This window comes from Eubalaena glacialis, chromosome Y (genome assembly GCF_028564815.1).
Source record: "Eubalaena glacialis isolate mEubGla1 chromosome Y, mEubGla1.1.hap2.+ XY, whole genome shotgun sequence".
NCBI classification, from domain to species: Eukaryota; Metazoa; Chordata; class Mammalia; order Artiodactyla; family Balaenidae; genus Eubalaena; species Eubalaena glacialis.
In genome coordinates this window covers 6027917-6055351 of record NC_083737.1, presented here as the reverse complement: position 1 = coordinate 6055351, position 27435 = coordinate 6027917, and the positions used below count along the sequence as shown (strand labels likewise).

The 27435-nt window shown below is 56.0% G+C and overlaps 1 protein-coding gene across 1 annotated transcript; it reads right to left on the bottom strand.

Annotated features, from left to right (window-relative positions):
* Nucleotides 1-142: 142 nt before the first annotated feature.
* LOC133082918 (probable bifunctional dTTP/UTP pyrophosphatase/methyltransferase protein) lies at nucleotides 143-27068 on the bottom strand. Its single transcript, XM_061179605.1, has 13 exons — nucleotides 26875-27068; nucleotides 25224-25355; nucleotides 24147-24194; nucleotides 22056-22120; nucleotides 21237-21298; nucleotides 19635-19743; nucleotides 17225-17612; nucleotides 14292-14454; nucleotides 10488-10678; nucleotides 8082-8199; nucleotides 7141-7284; nucleotides 3831-3953; nucleotides 143-441 (listed from the first exon to the last, which is right to left on the bottom strand). The coding sequence occupies exons 1-13, from the start codon at nucleotides 26965-26967 to the stop codon at nucleotides 236-238; spliced, it is 1842 nt and encodes a 613-aa protein (XP_061035588.1). The 5' UTR covers nucleotides 26968-27068; the 3' UTR covers nucleotides 143-235.
* Nucleotides 27069-27435: the final 367 nt, after the last annotated feature.

The window sequence follows — 27435 nt, the reverse complement described above, 5'->3', positions numbered from 1 at the left end:
AGGGAGGGAGATGCTGACATCACCTGGGGACCTGGCCTGGCCCGCGCATCCCCCGCCGGCCCCGGGGTCCCCCCGCCCGCACATCCCACCACCCGGCCGCGTCCTCCGCGTCCAAAGCGCCACAGACGCGCGGAGACAGCCGTGCTTTCCGCCTCCTTTAATCTGTCCGGTGACACCTGCTCTCCAGGAACCCTTCACTCCCGGGCGCTGGGCCCCGCCGGGTTCCTGGTGACCCTCAGGGCGCAGCCCGGGTGCCCAGGACCACGCGCAGCAGGTCCCCCGCGCGCGCCACCCGCACGTCCCGGAAGCCGTGTCGCTGCAGGAGGCGTCGGTGCTCGTCGGGGCTCCGGGGCTGCCCGGCGCTCAGGGTCCGCAGCCGGGGGCTCCGCGACGCCCCCTCCTCCTCCTCCGCCGCCGCTTCTGCCACCAGGAGGCCACCGCCTGGGGAGCCAGAGACACAGAGACAGAGAGAGACGGGGTGGGGGAGGAGTCTCAGGACCCAGGCTGCGGGTGCCCCGGGCTCCCCACTGAAGGGATTCGCTGCAGGAAGACACGGACGGCAGGGGTTCTGAATGTAGGGACACAGCTGCAGCCTCCCTGATGCCATAAGGGACCGCACAGGGACTTCCCTGGCAGCAGTATCCCGGGCGGACCTGCGTGGCACAGGGCTGGCACCGGCCACGAGGGCACCAGGAGCAGGATTCTTTTTCTTTTTTCTGACTTTTAATTGGTTCAGTGAGATTATCTTTTTTTTTTTTTTTAATTATAGTTGATTTGCAATGTGTTAGTTTTAGGGTACAGACCAGTGATTCCGTTATACATGTATGTATATAGAGCAGAGTTCCCTGTGCTGTACAGTAGGTCCTTGTTGGGTCTCTGTTTTATGTAGCGTGGTGTTTGTACGTGGAGCTGCACGTTGGTGGGAACAACCTACACGAGAGCCTTGAGAAGTAGAAAGTACGCGTGCGTGTGTACACACTCCTGTATCTGCCCACCTCTCTGTGTATGTATTTTCAGAAGCGCTTGTGACGGAGGAGGAGCCAAGCCAGGAGAAGATAAGCCTTGGGGCAGGAAGCAGAGGGGCAGGAGGTAGCTTACGCGTGCTTCTTCCTTTTGTTTGGGTTACCTGGGGAGACCCCCAGAAAACGCACAAAGCAGGTGGTGGCACACGCGCCCCAGCTCTGCACGCCGGTGACGGTCACTGGGAGAATTCTGGTGCAAAGTCTCATTTGGGTTCTAGGCATTTCAGTAAACATGAAGTTAACAAAATGGGGGTCGTAGGGCCACACCATTAGGTATAAAATCAGCTGCAAGGATATATGGTACAGCACAGGGGATGGAGCCCACATTTTATCATAACTGTAAATGGAGTGTAAGCTTTAAACATGGTGAATTACTAGACTGTACGCCTGTAACTTATATAACATTGTACAGCAGCTCTACTTCAATAAGAAGAATTGGGACCATATGCTGTGCTCACTCTGTTTTCTGTCAGTTTTTATGTTTTTCAAACTCATGGATACACAGGCTTATTAACTCAACGGGCTCCAAAAGCCCTATATGAAAGGAAGTCTTTTTTTTTTTTTTTTTGGCCTTGCCGTGCAGCTGGCAGGATCTTAATTCCCTGACCAGGGTTTGAACCCGCGCCCTCGGCACTGAAAGCGCAGAGTCCTAACCACTGGACCGCCAGGGAAGTCCCAGGAGGTCACGCTCAATTCTTATCCGTGACCCCAGTGTCCCCAGGGTGCAGGCAACCTTTGCAATCCCAGCTACGGGGGTGGAGGGAAGCCCTGGTTGCCAGTGCCTGCCCATTTCTGAGCTCTAAGTATTTCCTCCATGGCCAATTTCACGCTGACAGCTTGGTATGAGCTGGCTGGCAGGAGTGCTGAACATCTAACAAGCGGTTCTAGCCAGCAGGTCTAAGCTGCAACACACGCATGGACCCCCGCCCCCAAAAACCCTTCGCAGTATAAACGCGACTTCGAACTGACTGTCCCCAGCTTCAGTGACTGTCTCTGAGGTGGGTGAGAATCCAGCTCTCACATCTCCCGGCCCTGCCTCGCCCCCGGGGGCACCCCTGTTGTGTGATTCCTTCCTTCTCAACTGTGTTCCATCCATTATGTGGGGACTCTGGTCTCGGGCTGGGGACACAGCAGGGAGCGAACAGGAACCGGCCCTCCTGGAGCCACGTTCCTGGGGAGGGTGCCCCGAATATCCGTGTGATGTTCCTGTGACCACATGAAAACCGGCATCTCACAGGCTGCGTGGGTGTCCTGGGGCGGCCGGAACAAAATACTTAAGACCACAGACCTCCATCCTCCCCCAGTTCTGGAGACCAGACGTCTGAGGTCAAGGTGTCCCAGGGCCACGCTCCCTCCAGGGGCTCCAGGGGAGGGTCCTTCCCGCCTCTTCCAGCTTCTGGGGGCTCCAGGCGTCCCTGGGCTTGTGGCCCCATCCCTCCCGTCTCTGCCTCCGTCTTCACGGGGCTTCTCCTCTGTGCCTATGTCTCTCCTCTTCTGTGTCTTAGAAGGACCCTGTCATTGGATGTAGGGCCACCCTCATCCAGGAGGACCTCACCTCAGACCCTTCACTTCATCACATCAGCAAAGACCCTGCTTCCAAATAAGATTCTAGGTGGACGTGAATTTTGGGGGGGACCGTCTTCATCGTGCTACAGGGACCCACAAGAACGCCTCAACTACACGGTTGTCTTGGGGACTGAAACCGGCTCATTTAAAGAATGTACTTCACCGTCTGCGCTTTTCTTCATATTTTCCTAGGCGTTTTCCTGGCGGCCCAGTGGTTAGGACTCCACGCGTCCAATGCAGGGGGTGCGGGTTTGATCCCTGGATGGGGAACTAGGATCCCGCTTGCCGCGTGATGCAGCCAAAAAATATATATATAAATAAAATAAAAGAGGAGATATGTATACATATAACTGATTCACTTTGCTGTACAGCAGAAACTAACACAATGTTGTAAAGCAACTCTACTCTAAAAAAAGAATACATAAATTTAACTAAAAAAAAAAAAAAGAAACGGCCCTTTGGGTACCCCAGATGGAGGTGTCGTCGCAGCTTGCAGGGCTCAGACCCCAGGGGAGGGGCTGCAGTCGTACTGGACCGCACGGGCCCTGGGAACAGGTCACGGCTACAGGAGACGGGGCCCCAGGACGGCGGCCACGTGGTTACTTCCTGCAAACGCTGCCCGCATGGACTCAGCCCTCACTCTGGCTTTTGTCCAAAATAAGAGATCAGGAACAGGGGTCGTTCTCCTGAGAGCTGGAGAACAGGAGGGGCGTTTGGGTGTTGAAGATGACCCCGGATTGTTGAACATTTTGTTTCATAACCACACAGAAGAGGCAGTGGAGGTGCCCCGGGAGACGCCGGGGTCGCAGGACGTGGAAAGAGAGCTCGTCTTGCGCTGCTGGACGTGGGGACCCAGGGAGGGGCCCGGGCGGCTTGGTCCCCTCGACTCCACGAGCCCGATGACCCACGTTGGCCCCGAGCGCTGTGGGGAGAGGCTGGGTACCACAGAGCAGCCCGGAAAATCATCATCATCGGAGGAGGGAGACCCTGAGCCCGGCAGGGCCCGGGGAGGGACACGGCCGGGGGGGCATCCACGAGCCCAAGACCCCAGACGCTGGCGCCAAAAAGTTCAGAAACGCATCACTGACACCTGAGAATCAGGTACGTCCTCAGGGAGCCGGTAAACTGAGCACCGGACGGCGGGCTGGAGGACGGGGAGCTTCCTCTATAAAATGTACTCTTTTTTTAAATTGAAAACTGTCTTTATGTGTTAAAAAAGGCAAGTGCCTGATGTGGTCTCACCTGGTTTGCAGCTGCTCGAGATCCGGCTCAGTAACTTGTGGAGTCTGTCATCCGGCCAGTCCTGCAGAATTCTGGAAAGAATGTACAGATCTGCTTCCGGGAGGCTGTCTTTGAAAAAGTCACCTGGTTTAAAAACAAATGGGATTGAACCGTTAGGGCCACAGAAGCTGGGCCTGCACCCGACGGAAAGGAGTTGCACCACGCTCTACAAGGGGTGAAACCGAAAGAGACGCTGCCTGCAGTGGGGACATCTGTGTTCTCCAAGAAAGAGACGTTCAAGGGCTGACCTGGGGACGGGCCCTCCGGAGACAGGGTCTCTGCAGATGAAATGAAGGGAAGGGTCGGAGATGAGCTCCTCCTGGAGGAGGGTGGCCCTACATCCAATGACAGGGTCCTTATAAGAGACAGAAGAGACACAGACACAGAGGAGAAGCCCCGGGAAGACAGAGGCAGAGACGGGAGCGAGGCAGCCACAAGCCCAGGGACGCCTGGAGCCCCCAGAAGCTGGAAGAGGCAGGAAGGACCCTCCCCTGGAGCCTCTGGAGGGAGCGCAGCCCTGGGACACCTTGACCTTAGACGTCTGGTCCCCAGAACTGGGGGAGGATGGATTCGGGTCATTTTAAGCCCCCACTTTGGGGTCATTTGTCCCTGCATCTACCAAATGTGTATCTGTAACTGTGGACACAGACACCTTTGCTATTTGTTACTCCTAACTCTGCCTCGTTCCACAATGGATTAGATGTAGCTCACATTTACAAACACAAAACAAAACAAGAAAGAAAACATTTCGAATTGGCATGAAGGGAGAGTAAACACGGGGGTGCAGACAAGTCTACAAGGGGTGGCCCCAGACAGCTGCACAGAGATGGACAATATGCGCTGCTTTTCTTTTTTTTTTTTTTTTGCTTTGGTGGTTCTCTTTCCTATATATGGTGAATCAGTAGCACAGCTTCCATCGTGCTGCTCCTAGATTTGAAGCTTTAGGGTGTGTCTCTGTCAGCTCAGGCAGAAGCAACAAAGTCCCACCGACAGGGGCTTCAACAACGCACGTTGATTTCTCATGGTCTGGAGGCTGGACATCCGAGATCAAGGTGTTGGCAGGGTCAGTTCCTGGTGAGGACCCTCTTCTAGGCTTGTAGGTAGTGGCCTACTCGCTGTGTCCTCACAGTGGGGAGACATAGATGATAGATAGATACATACATACATACATAGAACAGATAAATGATAGGTGAATGGATGGATGGAGAGATAGATGATAAATAATAGGTAGGTAGATGATAGATATACGATATAAAGACAAAGAGGTAGATAAATGATAGATTGATAAATATTGGATAGGTATAGATAATAGATAAATGATAGATACATAGATGATACATAGATTGATAATAGATATGATGGATGGATGGAGAGATACATAGATATAGACGTGATAGATAAATAGATGATAGATAATAGAATAGATATGATGGATGAATACATAGATGATATAGACAGATAATAGATATTAGATAAATAGGATAGATAGGACAGATAAATGATAGGTGGATGGATGGATAGATGATAAATAATAGATGATAGATATATAGATAAATGATAGATGATTGATATAAAGACAGGTAGATAAAAGATAGATATGATAGATGGATAGATAGCTACATTGATAGTTACATAGATGATAGATGAATAAATGGATGAATGGATGGATAGATAGCTAGATGGTAGATATAATGCATGGACAGATAGATAGATGATAGATGGATGGATAGATAGATATGGATGGACAGATAGATACACTGATAGATGAATAAGTGGATGGATGGATAGATGATAGAGAGATAGATAAATGATACACAGGTAGATAGATGATGGACAGATAGATACACATGATACATACATAGATGACAGTTGGATGGATAGATGGATAAATAGATATGGATGGACAGTTAGATACACTGATAGATGAATAAGTGGATGGATGGATAGATGATAGAGAGATAGATAAATGATACACAGAGGATGGATGGATAGATGATAAATGTTACATACACAGATAGATAGATGATAGATGGATGGATAGATGCATAGATATGGATAGATAGATACACTGATAGACAAATAAGTGGATGGATGGATAGATGATAAAGAGATAAACGATACATAGATAGATGATGGATGGATAGATGATAGATAAACGGTACATACATAGATAGATAGATGATGGATAAACGATAGATACATAGATAGATGTTCCTGGTGTCCCTTCTCCTAAGGACGCGGTCTTGCTGGATTAGGACTCCACCCTTGTGACCTCCTTCACCTTAATTACCTCCAGATAAGAGTCACACTGGGGGTGGGGCTTCAACATAGGCACTTGGGGACACAATTCAGTCCACAGCAGCATGACTGGTTCTTTTTTTTTAAGTAAGAAAGTATCAGGCGGTCATGGGGCACAGGTCCCTCTAGCACATCCACCCTCAGGCTGGGCTGCAGTGTGGATGAGTCACCAGGTGCCAAGAGTTTCCCTTCAATCCGGTCCTGCCAGGAAGTCCTTCCTCACATCCACCCCAAGGCCTTCCTGCTGTAGCCCCCACGTCACTTCCCTGTGAGGCTTGGGTCACTGGTCGACATCTGCAGACGCTGATCTTGGCCCGTACCCATCCCCACCTGCCCTCCCGCCCAGCTACTCCCCTCGCTGAGAACTTCAAACTCCTGTTCTCGGGGTTTGCAGATGCGCCCGTGTGCAGATGTGCACACACACACCGAGATGCACACACACAGACACATACGCATATAGAGACACATCGACACACAGATACATACATGTATAGAGACACACAGAGACACTGAGATACACACACAGACACACAGATACACCAGTATATATGCACACACAGACACACAGAAACATGGATATAAGACACATACAGACACATACAGACACAGAGAGAATACACACAGATATACAGATACACAGGTACAAACATTCAGACACAGGAACATGGATACATACACAAACACACAGATACATACATATACATGTACATAGACACACAAAAACACACAGATCCACACATACAGACACAAAAACACAGAGACGTGCATATATACACATACATACACACAGACCCAGATACATACCCACAGATACAGAAACACACAAACAGAAACATACACACTCAGACATACAGACAGAAACACAGAGAAAGATGGATACACACACAGACACAGACACACACACCCGCTCTGAATACGAGATAAATAAGGTCACCCAAATGCTGACACCCGGCGGACATGATGCCACACTAACCTGGCACAAAGCGGATCCGCTCTGTCTGTCGTCCGCCACGCTGAAAGCCCCCAGAGAGCTCAATGACCTCTGGGAGGTCAAACACAGTCACCTGCAGATGCGGGTACTCCTGGGCGAGCTCGTGGGCCAGGATGCCCGTGCAGCCTGTGAGAAGCAAAGGCAGACTCTGGACCCTCCTGGCGTGTATGAAACCCTTGGAGTGTCTCCAGAGTTCAGCTCTGGCAAAACCAAAACGATGCTCTCAGATGTGGCCTGAGGCTTGTGCCCTGAAATGAGGTCAGCCAGTGGGGAGATCACTGGTGTCTCAAAGTCAGGGCCTCGTGGGCGGGTGCTGGCCCAGAGCAGGTGAGTGGGGTGGGCACAGCCTCGTGGGGAATCCTGACAGCAAAGCTCTAGGGAGTTGTACTCTTCCCTGCCCCTTTCTGCTGCGGGAATGCAGACGCAATGGCTGGTGCCACAGAAGCCTCTCTGGGCCACCAGGAGGAAAGGTGTGCAGAGGGTGGGGAAACGCAAGCTGGCAGCTCAGTAGCCCTCCTAGGACACCAATCCCACTACACCCCTTGGGCAGGGCATCTACTCCTCCTCCATCCACTGTCCCGGGTAAAGGATTTTCTGGGATGGGGTGGAGGGTGTGTGTGGCATAATTAGACCTGATGCGATGGCAGCAGACGGGCTTCACGGCCCCTCCCCTACTTGGCAGCCACCAGGAAGTGTCCCATAACCTCTACAGGGGTCCTGGGCCATCCCCTGGGACCTCCTAGCACTTGGGAATATCAGCCCAAGCCCCTGCACCCACCCTGGGTATATTTAGGTCCTCAGATGGTTTGTAGAGAGAAACCCATCCTGCAATTCTTATTAGCAGGTAAGGTGCCCTAGATTTAATACAAGAGAAGAAACGCATGTAGCCCTTTGCACCCGACTCCTGGAGGGGGTGAATGTACCTCCCAGGTCGCAGGCAGAGGTGAATCGGGACAGGTCGAAGGCCGTGGCCACGTGGTGGGCAGTCAGCTTGCTGAGGCTGTGCATGGCCCTCATGAACTGCAGCGTCATCTCCGTGCTCTGGTGGTGGAAGCAGGGTCTGAGGAGACCCACCCGGAGCCCAGCCCGTCCTGCACCCGGGGTAAGGTTCCACCCGGCATTTGTGTGGGTGGGGAGCTCAGGAGGGATCATGGAGAGGGGTCTGGGGTAGAGCAGGGTGGGAGGGGTCCGGGGTAGAGCAGGGCGGGAGGGGTCCGGGGTAGAGCAGGGCGGGGAGGGGTCCGGGGTAGAGGAGGGCGGGGAGGGGTCCGGGGTAGAGGAGGGCGGGGAGGGGTCCGGGGTAGAGGAGGGCGGGGAGGGGTCCGGGGTAGAAGAGGGCGGGGAGGGGTCCGGGGTAGAGCAGGGCGGGGAGGGGTCCGGGGTAGAGGAGGGCGGGGAGGGGTCCGGGGTAGAGGAGGGCGGGAGGGGTCCGGGGTAGAGGAGGGCGGGGAGGGGTCCGGGGTAGAGGAGGGCGGGGAGGGGTCCGGGGTAGAAGAGGGTGGGAGGGGTCCGTGGTAGAGCAGGGCGGGGAGGGGTCCGGGGTAGAGGAGGGCGGGAGGGGTCCGGGGTAGAGGAGGGCGGGGAGGGGTCCGGGGCAGAGCAGGGCGGGGAGGGGTCCGGGGTAGAAGAGGGCGGGGAGGGGTCCGGGGCAGAGCAGGGCGGGGAGGGGTCCGGGGTAGAAGAGGGTGGGAGGGGTCCGGGGCAGAGCAGGGCGGGGAGGGGTCCGGGGTAGAAGAGGGTGGGAGGGGTCCGGGGCAGAGCAGGGCGGGGAGGGGTCCGGGGTAGAAGAGGGTGGGAGGGGTCCGGGGTAGAGGAGGGCGGGGAGGGGTCCGGGGTAGAAGAGGGTGGGAGGGGTCCGTGGTAGAGCAGGGCGGGGAGGGGTCCGGGGTAGAGGAGGGCGGGAGGGGTCCGGGGTAGAGGAGGGCGGGGAGGGGTCCGGGGTAGAGGAGGGCGGGGAGGGGTCCGGGGCAGAGCAGGGCGGGGAGGGGTCCGGGGTAGAGGAGGGCGGGAGGGGTCCGGGGTAGAGCAGGGCGGGGAGGGGTCCGGGGTAGAAGAGGGTGGGAGGGGTCCGGGGCAGAGCAGGGCGGGGAGGGGTCCGGGGTAGAAGAGGGTGGGAGGGGTCCGGGGCAGAGCAGGGCGGGGAGGGGTCCGGGGTAGAGGAGGGCGGGAGGGGTCTGGGGTAGAGCAGGCTGGGAGGGGGCACTGGGTCTGAACTGTGTCCAGCTCGGGGGTGAGGCTGGAGTGTTGCCAGAAGGGCAGCTCCACTGCATCCTGACACGGCGCACCCTCAGGGTCTGATTTCCAGTTTGCAGGGGGTCTCCTCCGGGGAGACTGCCGACTCCCCATTCGGGTCTCACTGGACAAAACCAGGAGGACTTAGGGAGTAACGACCCCCTGCCCCCTCAGCTGTCACCTCACTGAGGAAGATCTGATCTGATTGTTTACAGAAACCAGGGCTCCCTGCCCAGCTCCCGCGTGGGGTCCATGTGTGCTCGGGCCCCACCCGGGCGGGAGGGAATGAGCCCCTGGGTCAGAGAAGGAGGCCGGCAGGACAGCGTGCAGGGGACCTGCCTGGGCCTGACACTCTTAGGGCTCCTGAGGGTGGGCAGGAGGAGAGGGATAGGCAGGGAGTCAGCCGAAATCCCAAGGGGCAGGGGGGTGCAGACAGGGGCCCGAGGGGGCCAGAGTCGTTGCCTGAGGCCACGGATGGTGCTGCTGCCATTTCACCCAGATTTGGGGCCTGGGGACCTCGGCATCTCCCAAGACACTGTCCTCTACGACCCCTCGAGACCCTCCAAGACCACCCAAGATCTTCCAAGACCCTCTGAGACCCTCCAAACTCTCCGAGACCCCCCGAGACCCTCCAAGACCACCCAAGACCCTCTGAGACCACTCAAAACCCTCCAAGACCCTCCAAGACCACCCAAGACCCTCCAAGATCAGCCAAGACTCTCTGAGACCCCTTCCCTCCCACACAACAGTGAACAGGGGTCGTGGGTGCCAGGGGCCGGGGGAAGGGCCAGGAAGCCCTTCGCACACCCTGCGCTGAGCTGAGAAACAGGAGTCTGTGCAATTCAACTCCACGTAGGAAACACGCTGCCGGGATTCAAGGCAGCCCCTTCCTAGAAAAACCCTCTTTTCAGGAGCTGTGACCAGCCAGCCGCACTCCCCCCGCCACAGCGTCCCCACCGTTCCCCATCTGCAGCCTCCCGCTGGGATTCCCAACCGATTCCGACCGTCCCGAATCTGAGACATTCTGAGACGTTTCCGTGCCCACTGGTCCCTCAGCAGCACAGACGGGACGTGAAAGGAACACGGGGTTACGGTACCTGGGACAGGTGCTCCTCCTCCTCCATCACCCCCAGAGCCCCGCGGGTGTGGCCTGCCCCCTCCCGCACGGCCAGGCCCAGGCGTGTGAAGACGCCCCAGACGTGGGCGTCATTGTACTCGGCCAGGCCCAGGAGAGAGTGTTCGCCATCTGACACCAGGTGCAGGGTCGCCACCTCCGTGTTGCTGTAACCTGAAAGGACAGGCGTCGTGTGCCGGCTCAGCTGACCGCGGGGCGAGCCACCGCCCAGCGTCATCGGGATGTCAGCACAAGCATCGTCTATCTGACTAAGTGCCAAGGGCACGGACGCCCAGAGGCAACGACGCAAGGATGCTGCTCTTCCTCGAGGTGACCCTCCAAGCCCCCGGGACGGTCACTTGGCCAGGCTACAGTCCCCAATGAGACGTCCCCGTCGCGGAGAGGGCGCGGTTTGGTCACGTGCTTGGCACCTGCAAGTCAGCGGACTTTGGGTAAAGGAGGTGACGCTAGGTAACGTGGGTGGGTCTCACCCCATCAGCTGAAGGCCTTGAGAGCAGAGAAGCACCGAGCGGCCAGCCAGAGGGGTTCAGACGCGCCGGAGCCCAAAGGCACGGAGAGCAACTGCTCGCAACCAGTCCGTCCATATCCCGCGGGGTCTGCCTCTCCGGAGCCCTGAGTGGTACGGGGCAGCCCACTCTCCTCCCACTTCCCGGCGGGCTGTCCATCCGGCCCGGCCCCCAGGGACCCTTCCGGGACACCCCTACCTGCAGAATTGGGAGGCTGCAGGCAGAGGGGACGGCGGCTGAGACCCCCTGTACCTCCACAGCCCCACGTAACACCGGTCATTGGACGGAGAGAACAGCATGGTGTCTACGGTTTTCTTTTTCTGAACTTTTAAGAAGCCTATTGAAACTAACTGTCCATTCGGCACTTTATTTTTTAAATTAATTAATTAATTAATTAATTATATTTATTTTTGGCTGTGTTGGGTCTTTGTTGCTGCGCGCGGGCTTTCTCTAGTTGCGGCGAGTGGGGGCTGCTCTTTCTTGCGGTGCGCGGGCTTCTCATCGTGGTGGCTTCTCGTTGCGGAGCACGGGCTCTAGGCGCACGGGCTTCAGGAGTTGCAGCACGCGGGCTTCAGTAGTTGTGGCATGTGGGCTCAGTAGTTGTGGCTCGCGGGCTCTAGAGCACAGGCTCAGTAGTTGTGGCACGTGGGCTTAGTGGCTCCGCATGTGGGATCCTCCCGGACCAGGGCTTGAACCTGTGTCCCCTGCATCGGCAGGTAGATTCTTAACGACTGCACCACCAGGGAAGCCCCATTCGGCACTTTACATGTTGTCTTTGTTTTAGAAACTGAATTTTTATTGTTGCTTAATTTTCTTTTTCTTTTTCTTTTTTGTGGCGGCACCGCACGGCACGCGGGATCTTAGTTAGCGGTGGAACCCAGGCCCCCTGCAGTGGAAGCGCGGAGCCTTAACCACTGAACCGCCAGGGAAGTCCTCACACGTTTTTTTAAGGACTGTTATCTTTAATTATATAAATATACATTTTAAAAAAACGTTTTATTTTATATTGGAGTATAGTTGATGAGCAATGTTGTGTTGGTTTGAGGTGCACTCAAAGACTTCTAAGACACTCCTCACGTAGCAGGAATTGAAAGCCTGGACCTCAGACCCTTTCTCCACGTTTGGTCATTATTTTCAGTTGAGGAGAGGGGCTTCCCTGGTGGCGTAGTGGTTAAGAATCTGCCGGCCAATGCAGGGGACACGGGTTCGAGCCCTGGTCCGGGAAGATCCCACATGCCGCGGAGCAACTAAGCCCGTGCGCCACAACTACTGAGCCTGCGCTCTACAGCCCGCAAGCCACAGCTACTGAGCCCACGTGCCACAACTACTGAAGCCCGCGTGCCTAGAGCCTGTGCTCCGCAACAAGAGAAGCCACCGCGATCGGAAGCCCGCGCACCACAATGAAGAGTAGCCCCCGCTCGCCGCAACTAGAGAAAGCCTGCAGGCAGCAACAAAGACCCAATGCAGCCAAACATAAATAAATAAATTTATTAAAAAAAGAAAAAAATGGAGGAGAACGTTACTAAGGTGCTCTGGCTGGGGGGAAGTTCTGCATCCTGTGACCCAAATCTCTAGCGTGTACTTGTCCGCCTCTCGTATGCGGGGCAGCTCTGGGGGGCTTCCGCCAGCACCCTGCGTCCCTGCTCACCACAGAAGCGGTGCCGTGTCTCCTGCTCTGGGGTCTTCTGAGCCCCTGCCTCTCTCCATCTGCGCAAGGACCCTCTGTAGCACCCTCTGCTCGGAGAACACCCTCGAGAGCTCTGTGCACCCAGCAGACCCACACTGTCACCCTTCATCCGTCCGTTTACCTCGTCTGCCATCTACTTCGTTTTGTCTGTCTATCTATGTATCTACCTACCCATCTATTACCTATCAGTCATCTACATGTATCTCTCTCATCTAGTAATCATCTATCTTCAACATCACCTATTCACCCATCTACCATCCACCTATTCATTTACCATCTATCACCTGTGCAAGTATACATGTATCTATATACCTATCATTGATCTTTTTATCGTCTCTCTATTCATCTATCATTTATCCATCCACCCATCTATTATCTATTCATCCATCCCTCCATCTATCATGTATTTTCTATCATCTATCTATCTATCTTTCTATCATCTATCTATCATTGCTCTACACATCCATCATATCTATTCTATTATCTATCTATCTCTGTCATCTACCTGTTCATCCATCTACTTATCTATTTACATACCTAAGTATCCACCCATCAATCAAACTATCTATCTACCTATGCATCTATAACCTATCAATCATCTACATGTATCTCTCTCAACTATTAATCATCTATCTTCATCATGTATCCATGTATCTTTTTATTTACTTATCATCTAGCATTTGTGTATGTATCTATGTATGTATCGATCATATCTATTATCTATCTTTCTATCATCTGTCTATTCATCTATTATTTATCCATCCACCCATCTATTATCTATTCATCTATCATTTATCTATCTATCCACCCATCTATTATCATCTCTATTATCAATTTATATCTATCGATCTATCAATCTATCTACTACCTATTTATCCACCCACCCATCCATCCATCATCTATTTATCTATCATCTATCCATCTACTTATCCTATTATCTATCCATCCATCCATCTATTTATTTATCCATCCACCTGTCCTCTATTTATGTATCACCTATCAACCTAGCTATCTTTCTATCCTCTACCTCTTCATCCATCTATCTGCTTATCTACCTACACATCTATGCACCCACCTATCAACCAACCAATCCATCTATCCGTCATTTATCCATCCACCCATCTATTACCTATTTGTCCATTCACCCATCCACGCATCATCTGTTTATCTATCATCTATCTATCCATCCATGTACCTATCTATCATCTCTATTATCAATCGATATCTATCTGTCCATCCATCCACCTCATCTGTCTGCCTACCTAAACAAATAAGTAAGAATAAACAGATATCTATGCTGTGCACACATACATACCCTATGGGCTGTCTCTCTCGAGAACCCTGGCTGATACAGGCCCTCTGAGCCCATAAAGAAGTCTGTCTCCTTACACACCCCACACACACACACGTTTCCTCCTTCCACCCATCCTCTGCTCCTGACCCTCTGGGGCATTCCTGGGGCAGAGGGATGATGGACGGTCTGTGCTCCCCGCCTCGGCTCAGAAGCCACTGTCACTTGGTGACTCGGTCTCGCAGGCAAAGCTGCTGGGAAGACACCCAGGAAGCCCCTCACCTCTGTGCGTCTTCTCCAGTAACCCCAGGGCCGCGCAGACATCCAGCAGCTGCTCAGTCCCGCCCGCGCAGGCGTCGAGTTTGCGGGCGACATCCACGGCCTTCAGGGGACCTTGGTCTTTTAAGACATCAAACAGTTTGAGCTTGCAAGCCGTGAACAGGACCTGTCCGCGAAGAACAGTTACAGTTGGACGTACAACGTGACTTATCAATTGCTCTGTATTCCCAGGGGCTCCAAAGAGGGAGGGCAGGACGGTCGAAAACATCGAGCTCAAGGGAAACTTCTGCAGAGGAGAGTGGGTTGTGGCTCCAGGGTGTACAAGGTTTGCTCCAGGTAAGACCAAGTCGGTGAACACCAGGCAGAGAAACCGTCCCAGTGGAGAAAGACCAAAGCGCTGCTGCCGGGGGCTGCGTGGTGTCCCCCAAGGTTCCTACACCGACGCCCCAAGTCCCAGGGCTTCAGGATGAGACCACGTGGAGACGGGGCCTCTGCGCGGGACACGGCCGCTCCACGCTGCTCAGGACACACCCTCACGTGACACTGTAAGCCTCCCTGAAGCTCTCACCTCGTAATGCAGACACCTCCAGGGGCAAGTAAAGGGGCGCTTCGGGAAAGGGCCCGACCTGAGCTGCGTCCAGAACTACCGTGACTGACCTGGGGCGGGGGGTGGGTGACACTTGCTCCAAGACCCCCGACAGACCCCGGCTTGGTCGGCATGGTCAGCCATTGGGAGACCTTTGTAAGGAGACCCGTGTCACACGAGGGTGGATGGACAGACGGGGAGGTATGTAGATAGGTGACAGATAAAGACAGGTGATAGATAGGTAAATGGGTGGATGGAGGGATAGACAGGTAGGCAGGTGATAATAATAGACATGTAGATGATATATATAGATAGATAGAGATGATAAATAAATGGGTGGATACATAGATAGGAATAATAAGACACAGACCATAGATACAGATAGACATGACAGATAAGCAGGTGGATAGACAGATGACAGATAAATAGGTAAATAGAAATAGAGACAGACAAATGATAGGAAAATGGATGGATGAACAATGGAGAGAAGATAGATGATAATAACAGATATAGAGAGATAACAAATATAAATTATACACAGATAAGTGGAGGGATAGATAGATGATAGTTATATAGACAGATAACCGTAGGTATACATACATTGATGATGTAGATAGATAAATATAGATAACAGATAGATATAGATAGGTAAATGATAGCTAGATTAATGGTGGATAGAGAGAAGATAGATGATATATATATAGATAAATGATATGTATAGATAGATGATAGATACAGACAGACATAGATAATACATAGATGGATAGATGATTGATAGATTGGTGGATAGATAAATGATAGGTAGGGAGACGGATGGATGAATGGATGGATAGAAGGTAGACAGATGATAATAACAATAGATATAGGTAAACAATAGACATACATAGACGACGGATATAGATTATACCTAGATCAGTGGACGGATGGACAGATGATAGGTACATAGACAGACAATAATGACAGTATATATAAATTGATGATATAGATGACAGACAAATGAAATGGACAGATGGATGGATGGACAGATGCTAGATCGACAGACCGTGGAAGCACAGCACACCTCCGAGTGCCAGCCTGATGGGCTGCAGCAGCGCGTCTGCACAGCATCTCCAGGTGGGTCAGAGGATCTGACCTACACGCAGCATAACCACCTTCCGTCCTAGGCACACAGGTCCCCTCTCCTGAGGAGGAGGTGACAGGAAGGTGGCCGGGGTGGAGGGGGGAAGGTCAGGCCCCCAGTCCTTCCCCAGCCAGTGTCCTGTCTCTCCACGAGCCACTGAGGCTGCCCCTGCAGGGCCCCAGCTCGAGCAAGGCCACCCCCTGCTCCAACCCCCAGGAGCCCAGAGCTGCAGGAGAGGGTCTGGTGGAGGAGGGGGAGGGCTGGGCCATGTGTCACAGCCGGGCGGGCGCACAAGTGCGTCCACAAGAGCCAGAGAGATGGTGGAGGCCAACTGGGTGGGCCGCTGCCCAACCCACTCCCCGTCGGGCCCCGGGCCTGGGGCTTCCCTGAAACACCTGCGCACAGCGGCCTTGCACATGGGCACAGGGCAGCCTGTGGCCAAAGGTACCTGCTGGTTCCAGGAAGCATCGAGCTGGCCGAGTGCTGCCCCCTCCCCTGCCCAGGACACCCTCTGGCTGGGACGGCTGCCCGGGATCCCGAGGCCACAGGACGACGAGGACACACACCCTGACCCGGTCTGCCCTGCAGGCAGCTGGTGTCCTGGGGGCCACAATCCACCTGCTGCCTGGCCAGCAGGGCTGCAGGGTCCCAGAGGCGGCCGCATGGCCGGCATTCCAGCCCCACCTCCCTGGGCTGGGGACATAGTGTGGGCCCCTCGCTGGGGTCACGTGAGCCCTGCTCACCTTCAAACACCCGCACAGACCCCGCCCTGCCCCCTCCAGGCACAGACCACAGTTATGGGCTCAACGGTGGCCCCAAAAGGATATGTGTGTGCCCTGACCCCCAAAGTATGGGAATGAGACCTTATGTGGAAACAGGGTCTCTGCAGGGGTGAGGAAGTGAAAGGTCTGAGATGAGGTCCTCCTGGATGAGGGTGGCCCTACATCCAATGACAGGATCCTTCTAAGAGACAGAAGAGGAGAGACCCAGACACAGAGGAGAAGCCCCGGGAAGACAGAGGCAGAGACGGGAGGGAGGTGGCCACAAGCCCAGGGACGCCTGGAGCCCCCAGAAGCTGGAAGAGGAGGGAAGGACCCTCCCCGGGAGCCTCTGGAGGGAGCGTGGCCCTGGGTCACCTTGACCTGTGGTCCCCGGGATGGGGGAGGATGGATGGCTGCGGTTTTAGGCTCCCCTGTGTTGGGGTCATGTGGTCATGAATCACACAAGTACCTTGGATGCTTTGAAGCCGTCCATCAGCTCCAGGAGGCCCGTGGGGAACGGGGGCCGGCTGTCCGCCCCGTTAAGGGCTGCATCCAGCGCGCCGGGAGCCTGTGACCGGTCTCCGTCCGCCTCCTCACCACCACGGCCGCCCTCGGCGCTCGGATCTGGGTCCGAGCCACCTCCCTCCGTGTCACTGAGATTCTCGAAGGTGTCGACGGCAGGGATGGAGTCGTGCTTGACCCGCTGCAGGTCCTCGGGGCGGGGCGGGTAGTACAGGCGTGCCAGCTCCTTGCAGAAGTGGTTCAGGGGGAAGCCCACGACGTTGAGGAAGTCCCCGTGCACGTTCTCCACCAGCATCCCGCCCAGCGCCTGGATCCCGTAGCCGCCAGCCTTGTCCCTGGGGCAGGAAACCACAGCGGGGAGGGGAGGAGGGGAGAGAAGACGGCAGTGACGTTGACCTTCCCGGGGTCAGCAGACCTGCAGCCAGGACCCCTGCAGGGGAACCTGCCAACCTTGGACCCGGGTGGCTGTGCACTGGGGCGTCCGGGCCCAGATCCCAAGTGACCCCTCGGTCCCACCCCTGAGACGTGACGAGGGGCACCTGGCAGGCACTCAGTGAGCTGCCCCCCACCCCAGGCCTGGCGCATGGCCGCCAGCAGGCTCTCTAAGGGGAGGGGGATTGCTGTCAAGGACCCAGGCCCCCGGCTGTGCTCTCCTGCCACCTGCATCCCCGTCCCTCGGATGTCCATTCATGTGGGTCCTCGGCCCAGGTCTTCCCCGGGCGCCACTGCTGAGACCTCCTTATGAGGGAAGAGGGGCTCGTGAAGCCCCTCCCTCCATCCTGACTCCCCTGCCTCTCCCTCCGGGCCAGACACGGGTCCATAAAGCGACGGGGCAGTTTTCTGGGGCCCCCTCGGCAGTGAACCCACCCCCATGGTCCCCACGTCTGCGCCCACCCCTGACCCTTGCCCGGGCCCTCTCCTGGGGGAAAGGGGACGGGGGAGCTGGCATGCCCTCTGGTTTGGCCTCTTGGTCCCGCCGCAGCTGCAGCGGTGAACGGCCTGACGCTGCCTCTCGTTTTGGTGTGTTGTCCTGATGAGACACCCCGATACCCAGCAGCTCCGCTCTTGACAGCCGGCACCACCCAGAGCCCAGCGCCCTGCGGAATCCTAACCCACAATGGGATGGTGTCGGGAGGTGGGACCTCGGGGAGGTGACGAGGTCATGGGTGCAGCCCCCGTGGATGGGATTAGTGTCCTTCTGAAAGAGACCCCAGGGAGCTCCCTGGCCCCTTCCTCCAGGCAAGGACACAGCGACGAGTCACCATCTATGAAGCAGGAAGCAGCCTCACCAGATGCTAAATCTGGCCCCGCCAGGATCTCAGACTTCCAGCCTCCAGGACAGTGAGAAATAAATGTCTCTTGTGTACAAGCTCCCTGCCTGTGGTGCTTTGTTAGGACCCCAAGCAGACTAGGATGCCCCAGAGCTGAGGCTCCTGTGAGGACTCATCATCACAGAAGATGGTGAGAACCGGGCCGGGCACACAGCACACCCCTTACTACCCTGCAACGGGGGCTCCCCCGCTCGCCAGAAGGACAAGCCAGTCGGGGAGTTCCCTTGCTGTGGCTGCTTTCACAAGATCAATACCCCAGGGAGACTCTTCTCCCCTGCCTTTACCTTGAACAGGCCTGTGGCTGCTTCCACAAGACCAATACCCCAGGGAGACTCTTCTCCCCTGCCTTTACCTTGAACGGGCCTGGGGCTGCTTCCACAAGACCAATATCCCAGGGAGACTCTTCTCCGCTGCCTTTACCTTGAACAGACCTGAGACCGGCTTTAACCAGCAGAACACATGCTCGGACCCTCGGTCTCAGGAGCCCAGGGCTTCTGCGCTCGCCTCCCCACGACTGTCGGTGCCCAGCCCCTCGCGAGCACCCTGAGTGAGCCACTTCCCGAAGATACATGGGGAGGCTGGTCCCCGAGGCACCGTCAGACCCGTGGTGAGGCCAGCAGCCACCAGCTGGCGCCGAGCCCCGCCCCAGCGGGGCTGGAGAGTGAAGCCAGCGAGGTTGGAGCACAAGCTGAGCCTCCGTGACCTTGACAAGATTGCTGCCCGGACCCGGCACGCTTTGGGGCGGTCAGTGTGACGCTGGGGTCATGGTGACCTCTGCCCTCCAGGGACCGGCCCCGGCTGCCCCACCATCATGGGAGTGGGTGTGGCGCCCTGGGAGGGCCGGCTGCGCTGTAGGAGCATCCACGGGACGGGGACCCCTAGGAAGGCATCCTTCCAGCACCTTCCAGGCACCGGGGCACCGGGCTCGTCAGGAGCACGGGCCCCCAACACAGGCTGAGCCACGTGCCCGGCGTGTCCGCCGCCCACAGCGGGGACTCGGCACCGCAGCTCCCAACAGAGACTCACATGGGCTCCCCGCTGTTGATGTACTCCCACAGCAGCTCCTCTGACAGCTCTGAGAACTTCACCGTGGTCTCCTCGTAGAACTCCGAGACCTCTGTGTCCAGCCGGCCGTCTGCAAGGAAGGACCCCGCAGTGAGGGTACGTGGCCGGCGCCAGGCCCCCGCGTCCCCAGGTTCTAGCCACTGCCTTTGGGGGGGGTTGGCCTGAGTTTTGCGTGGAATTCACACACAGTCATTAACAGTTCCTTTTAGACAAGGGAAAAGAGAAAGAATAAAACAGAAAAGAGGGCAACAGAATTGGCAAGCAGGAGAAAAAGCTGCAGCCTGCAGAGCCGGATGAGACAGGGCCTCTGGTTTCTGTGCTAATTTGTGGAGTAGAGTTACCACAGGATAATGCTGCAGTCTACACGAGGCTTTCGGTTGTGGGGCTGGAAATGCCCCAGGCACACAGTACGGTGGCTATGCATAGCGGCCAATCGTGAGGGTTCTCCACACCAGCCGTTCTGGCGTGAATGGTACCCCCTAAACGTCACATCCTCTGAAAACCTCAGAACCGGACCTTATTAGGAAACAGGGTCTCTGCAGATGTGATGCAGTGAAGGGTCTGAGATGAGGTCCTCCTGGATGAGGGTGGCCCTACATCCAATGACAGGGTCCTTATAAGAGACAGAAGAGGAGAGACACAGACACAGAGGAGAAGCCCCGGGAAGACAGAGGCAGAGACGGGAGGGAGGCAGCCACAAGTCCAGGGACGCCTGGAGCTCCCAGGAGGTGGAAGAGGCGGGAAGGACCCTCCCCGGAGCCTCTGGAGGGAGCTCGGCCCTGGGACACCGTGACCTCAGACACGTGGTCCCCAGGATGGGGGAGGGTGGACGCCTGTGGTCTCAGGCCCCGGGTGAAGGACCCACACTGTCCAGCACGTGCTTCCTCCCCGAAGAGCACAGGTTAAAGTCCAGGACGGACCAAGAGGGTACGAGGAACCCAGTCGCTGATTAGCAGACAGACGCGCGGTCACCCACCTGCGGGATGTGCTCGGGGAGCCCAAGAGCTCAAGCTCAGCCTCAGGGTCCTTCCTGGACCTAAAATCTTTTTAAGCAGCTTTAAAAATGGTGCATTTAAAAAAATTTTTAAAAAGCCCTTTGGGACTTCCCTGGCAGTCCAGTGGTTAGGACTCTGTGCTTCCACTGCAGGGGGTATGGGTTTGATCCCTGGTTGGGGAACTAAGATCCCACAAGCCACATGGCTCGGCCAAAACACACACACACACACACACACACACACACACACACCCAGAAAACCCTCGCCAACAGGGGCCAAACTCCTCCATCTTCCAGACCAAAAACGTCAAAGAAAGCATCTGGGCCGGTCGTGTTGGACGGGCTTTTATGACGGCCCGTGCCCCCCAGCACGGTCTCCATCGGGCGCTCAGGGTGAACCCCAGGATTTCCACGTGGGACCCCGACTTTCCCGGGCAGGACGGGAAGGGAGGGTCACGTGGAGCAAAGACAGAGCCGCCCCCGCGGACCCGGGTCCCCGAGGACCCCCGGCTCCTCTCACGACGCCCGACTCCCGGTGGGGGAGGGGGGGACGGAGGTGGCCGCGGTACCTTTGCTGCAGCAGTGGACGATGGCCACGCCCGTGAACACACTGTGCTCCTTCCCGTTCAGCCTGCAAGACACGACGGGGCCCAGCGGGCGACCGTGTGGAGTGTCCGAGACAGCGCCACCCCTGCCACCACCGGGCGCGAGCCCCAGGTCCACCCGCCGGCCCCGGCCACGCGGTCTCCGGGGAGACCTTCCCGCAGCGACCGCGCAGGTCCAGGCGAGAGTGTGCTCAGTGCTCTCGGAGCGGGGGCTGGGGGACGGCCGGGGCGTCTCACGGGAGGCAAGGCTGGAGCACCCGGGCCCCGACAGGAGTCGCCGGCCATGCCGGGAGGACCCGGGTCCTGGCAGCTCTCAGCCGCCTCTTTCTCGGGTCCCTTTGCTCTCTTGGGCGCGGACACGCAGGGTGGCTGAGCCAGGAAGAGGCCCTGAAGATGGGCGATGGTGTGGCCCCCCCCTCCCCCGGGGGGCAGGGTTCCGGGATGCTGAGAGGGACAGGGCCTGCTCCCCAGCGCGGGAGCTCAGGATCACTGGGCTCCTGGGGAGACAAGTCAGGTGGAGTCGGGATGAGGAAGATGGGGAGGGGCAGACACGGAGGCTCCCGGACGAACCCATGAGGGTGAGGCCAACACAGCGTAGGTTCAAGGGCACCGGCCCATCCTCTGCCCTGAACCAGGAGGGGCTGCCGGTGGGAGATGGGGGAGGTGATGCCCGGACACCCACACCCGCCCACCCCCCCCCCCAGGAAGCGCGGCCCCTCCACCGGGCCCAGGCTCTGTCCGACGCAGGACTACTTCCCCGGAGGACGGCCAAGACCCACCCACCTTGACAGCATGCGGTAGGCGTCCTGCTTGTCCACAGGCTTCTCCAGGATCGTCGCTCCCACCGCCTGCAAGAGAAACGGGAGGGAAGCGTCGTTTTCTGCCCCCTGAGCTGGTCTGTGCAAGCTGCACTGTCCACTTTTTAGATTCACTTTTTTTTTTAAAGCAGGAGAGATTTGTATAACATGAATTTCACCATTTTGAACTAAACTGTGTGGTACATTTCCAGGGTTGGGCGAGGACCACTGCTGAGTTCCAGAACTTTTGCATCATCTGGAACACTCTATCCCCATGAGCTATCACTCCCCATCTCCCTCCCCAGCCCCTGACACCCCTAACCCACTCTCTGTCTCTGTGGATTGGCCTGTTCTGGACATTCCCTGCAAATGGAATCACACACTGTGTGTCCTTCTGGGTCTGGCTTCTCTCACTGAGCATCGTGGGTTCAAGGTCCATCCACATTGTAGCCTGTGTCAGAGCTTCACTCCTTTTCATGGCTGAGTCATATTCTACTGTGTGGATGGACCCCATCCGTCCATCAAAGGCGGGTATATCTGGGTTGTTCACACCTTTTGGCTGTTGCGAATAATGCTATGAACATTCACGTACAAATTTTTGTTTGAACACCTATTTTCAATTCTTTGGGGCATATACCTAAGAGTAGATGTCTTAGCTGGGGCTGCCCGAGAGCAGTACAGATGGGGTAGCTTAAACAGCAGACATTATTTCTCCCAGTCCTGGAGGCTGGAATCTGAGATCCAGGTGTCAGCAGGGCTGGTTCCTCCCGAGGCCTCTCTCCTGGGGGTGTAGATGGCCCTTTCCTCCCTGTGTCCTCACAGGGTCGTCCCTCTGTGTGTGTCTGGGTCCTGATCTCCTCTTCTTAGAAGGACACCCATCCTATGGGATCAGGGCCCACCCTAATGACCTCTTTTTACCTTCATCCCCTCTTTAAAGACCCCATCTCCAAATACAGTCATATTCTGAGGTCCTGGGGGCTAGGACTTCAACGCAGGAATTGGGCTGGGGGACACAATTCAGCCCATAACACAATTGCTGGGTCATATAGTAATTCTTCGATTAACATTTTGAAGAACCTGCACCGTTCACTTTTTTACTTCCATGTAGCCTTAACCATGAACCAGAAACGATGTCTGATTCTCACCTGCACACAGGTAGGTCTCATCCACCTGGGCTGCACAGAAACAAATGCCACGTGACGGCAAGTCAGACCCTGGGATCACCCCATCTGGCATTTTCCAACCCTGGACTCTTTTTTTTTCTTTTAATTGAGGTACAGTTGATTTACAATATTGTGTTAGTTTCAGGTATACAGCAAAGTTGTTCATTTATACACATACATATATATATATGTATATATATATATTTCAGATCCTTTTCCATTACAGGTTATTACAAGATATTAAATATAGTTCCCTGTTCTACACAGTAACTCCAGACTCCTTCAAAACAGGTGGTCCCTCGCCTGGAGACCATGATGGTACCCTAGCAATGAGGCCCAGCATCCCTGGGAGATGCCTGCCATCAGGCCAGCGAGGGTCTGAGACAGAGGGTTGTCACCAGCATGGCGGAGCTGCCGTACCGGTCACTGTGACCTCCCACCAAAAAGTCCAACCCTCAGTGGCCAAAACCCCTATCTTGGGGAGAACCGTTTCCCTCCAAAACATATGCCGAGGTCCTGATGCCCGGCCCTGTGAACAGGACATTATTTGATAATAGGGTCTTTACAGATGTAAGAAAATTTAAGATGAGGTCGTATTGCAGTAGGTGGGCCCTAATCCATGATGACTGGTGTCCTTATAAGAAGAAGGAAACTGGGACACAGAGGAGAAGGCATGTGAAGACGGAGGCAGAGATGCGAGGGATGCGGCCACAAGCCCAGAGATGCCCGGGATTTCAGGCAACCCACCAGAAGCCGGGATAGAGAGAGAGAGAGAGAGAGAGAGAGAGAGAGAGAGAGAGAGGCCTGGGACGGATTCTCCCTTAGGTCTTCCAGAAAGAACCAGCCTTGCCGAGGCCTTGATTTCGGTTACCAAGTTCATGCCTGCCACACGGACAGCCAGAAAGCAGACTCACCACGATGGTGTCCGCTCCGATGACAACGTCAGGGGCCCGTAGGTCCTTCTGCAAGAAATCCAGACTCAACTTTAGAAAGGACGACTCTGCATGTCTTCCACGTTTTCACGCCATGACGCACATGACACAGCATCACTGCTTACTTGCGAATCCAGCCTCACTTTGGAAAGCAAGATTTCAGTGTCCTCGACACACCAAGCAAGGAACACGTGACCCCAAGACACTCATAGGAAACCTGCACACAACCTTCTGCTCTGGCTGCACTTAAATTCTAACCTTTCCACGGCCGGAAATCGGTCCATCAATGTTCATTTATTTATACCAATACTTCTTACAGCATTAACTTGAATACATGGGTCATGTATGTTAACTGCAATTAGGTATTATTATAACACATAGTAACAGGTAAGCTACTTTAATTCTATATCATAAATGACACTATTATATTAATTAGTATATTATATAGTAACACACAGCAATAGATAAGCTACATTAATTCCATATCATAAATGATACCGTTACATTAATTACAAGAATATATTATATAATAATACCTAGTAATAGATAAGGTACGTTAATTCTATATCGTAAGGCATACTTTTATGTTAATTGCAATTATATATTATATAGTAACACTCATAGTAATGCAGAGGCTATATTGTTTCTATATCATAAATGATGTTTTTATATTAAATACCATAGTATATTATATAGTAACACTAATAGATAAACTACATTAATTCTATATCATAAACAATATTATTATATTAGTTACAATAGCATATGACATGGTAACACCTAGTAACAGATCAGGTAGATCAATTCTTTATCGTAAATGATACTATGATATGAATTGCAATAGTATGTTACATCCTAGCAAAGTAAGAGATAAGCTACGTTCTGTAAATGATACTATCCCATGAATTACAGCAGTGTACAACACAAGGACCCTCAGCCATAGAGACGCCAGACTGACTGCATGCTGTAAATGGCCCTTATTTATAACACGTATGTTTAAAACCTGACGATGCCCTCCTAGCAGGAGACCCAGGAAGAAGTAGAAGCAGAAGCCCTCGCCTGGTGCATCCTGCCGGCCACCTCCAGGGCCTTCTGCTTGGCCGTTTCCACGGCGTATGCGTACGGGGTGGCGAATGAGGCCTTATGCAGCTTCTCCTTGAACCTGGAAGGGACCACCTCGAACCTGAGGCCCTGAAACAGGACAGGAGGGGTCAGGAGGGTCCATGGGAGGAACCCGAGGATGCTGACGGATGTGCAGGGTCTGCAGGAACTAGCCTTTCCCCACGCAGCCCACCTTCCCTGACTATGTGGTCTAGGCATTGGATGCTGACCAAGCGCCAACCCCCGGCCGCAGGGCGTGCGGGACTTGCAGAGGACCCGGGGGCGTTGGCGGGAAGACCTCTGCGCACGCGGAGGCCAGCAGGGCTGTATTGATTGGGATGCTGGGGCCTGCAGCCCTGAGGGGTCAAAGGGCTCCCAGAGTCCCAAAGGCTTGGCCTCCACAGGGGTCAAACTACTGAAATGACACCGCCTGCAGGAAATGCCACAAAAATGCCACTAACTGGGGCTGCGCGAGGGTGAATATGGCTGCTTTAACTTGGTCCCCTAACACGTGTGACCAGGCAGCCCCTGTGGAAGGCAGGTCACGGACACAGCGACATCCAGAGTGGGATGGGGACAGGATTGCGGGTCTTGCCCACAGAGGGTAAAACTCCCATCCCCACGGGGAACCCCGCCGAGCACCCAGCTGGCTCTTACCTTCCCTGCATCCCAGCGCTCTCCCCAGCTCTCCCCTCCATCACGATCTCCCGCACCCCCAGGTCCCCCTGGACCACACTGTGAGCCCCCCTCGGCTCTGTACCACCCAGCCGTCCCGCTGGAGGTACGGACGGCACCCTTCACTCTGCACCCACGGCTCCTCTCCCCGACCATGTCCAGCCAGGGCCTCGTCCACTCCCCTCCCCCCTACCCTCCCACACCACACAACACAGCACCCGCCCGTCCTCCCCCTGGAGGTACAGGCAGCACCCCTTACTCGGCACCTACCCCTACCCCAGCCCACTCCCCCCACCCAGGCAGGGCTTCCCCATCAAGACCAAGCCTCTGCTGGGGCCTCTGTCCGCTCCCGTCCTCCCTCCCTCCCTCCCGGCTCCTGGGCAGACACGGCTCAGGCCCACAGACCTGGCCTTGGCCTGAAGCCCCACAGACCCCGGCCGGCAGGGCACCAGGTCACCAGGCCCTGGCTGGAAGACGCTGGCCGGCCCACAGGCCTGGACCACAGTCACTAAGGTCCTGCCCCCTGGTTACCTCAAGGCCCCAGCCTTGCAGAGACCCCAGACCCCCAGTAACTAGGCCCCGGCCCTGCAGACCCTGTCATTAGGCCCCATCATGAAGCCCCGGCCTGCACCCCCCCCCCCCGCTAGACCCCCCCAGTCGCTAGGCCCCGGCCCTGCAGACCAACCGACCCCCGTGCCCCCGCCCCCCACTAAGCCCAGGTCACTAGGCCCCTCGGTCACTCGTCTCCAGCCACCAGACCCTGCCCCCCCCATCACTGGACACTCCCAGTTACTAGGCCCCGGCCCTGCAGACACCACCCCGCCCCCTGCTAAGTCCTGGTCACTAGCCCCCGGGTCACCAGGCCCCTGGTCACTAGGCCCGGGTCACTAGGCCCGCCCCAGACCCCGGCCCAGGCCGGGCCCAGGCCGCTCACCGCGTTGCTGAGGATCTCCTGGCGGCGCGGGGAGGCGCTGGCCAACACCACGTGCTTGTGCTGCAGCTTCCCGATCACCGGGCATAGCACCATGGTGCCGCCGCGACCCGACCCAAGCTCGACTCCGCGCCTGGATCCGCACGCCCCGGGCCGCGCGCCCAGCGACGCGCGCCTGCCACCGCGGCCCAGGCTCCGCCCCGGCTCCGCCCCAACCAAGCCCCGCCCCGGCCACTGGAGCTCCGCCCAGGCCTCAACCCCCCATGAAGCCCCGCCCAGGGCCCGCCCCCCCTCGGAGGAAGCGGCTCCGGACCGCTTCCGTGCCGGCCCCGAACGAAGCCCCGCCCCACCCACGAAGCCCCGCCCCCACGCTCGCCCCGCCCCCAACCGGCAGCCGGCGACGCGAGCTGGGCGCGGGCTGGGGGCCTGGGGCGAGGGCGGTCTCCAGGTCCCCAGAACCCGGAGACCAAGGGGCACCTTGAGAGCACTGAGCGGGCGATGGGGAAAAAAAAAGGAGTGTCCGTGTGAATCGGTGGAGGCGTCCCCGCGGGTGCCGTGGGGGAC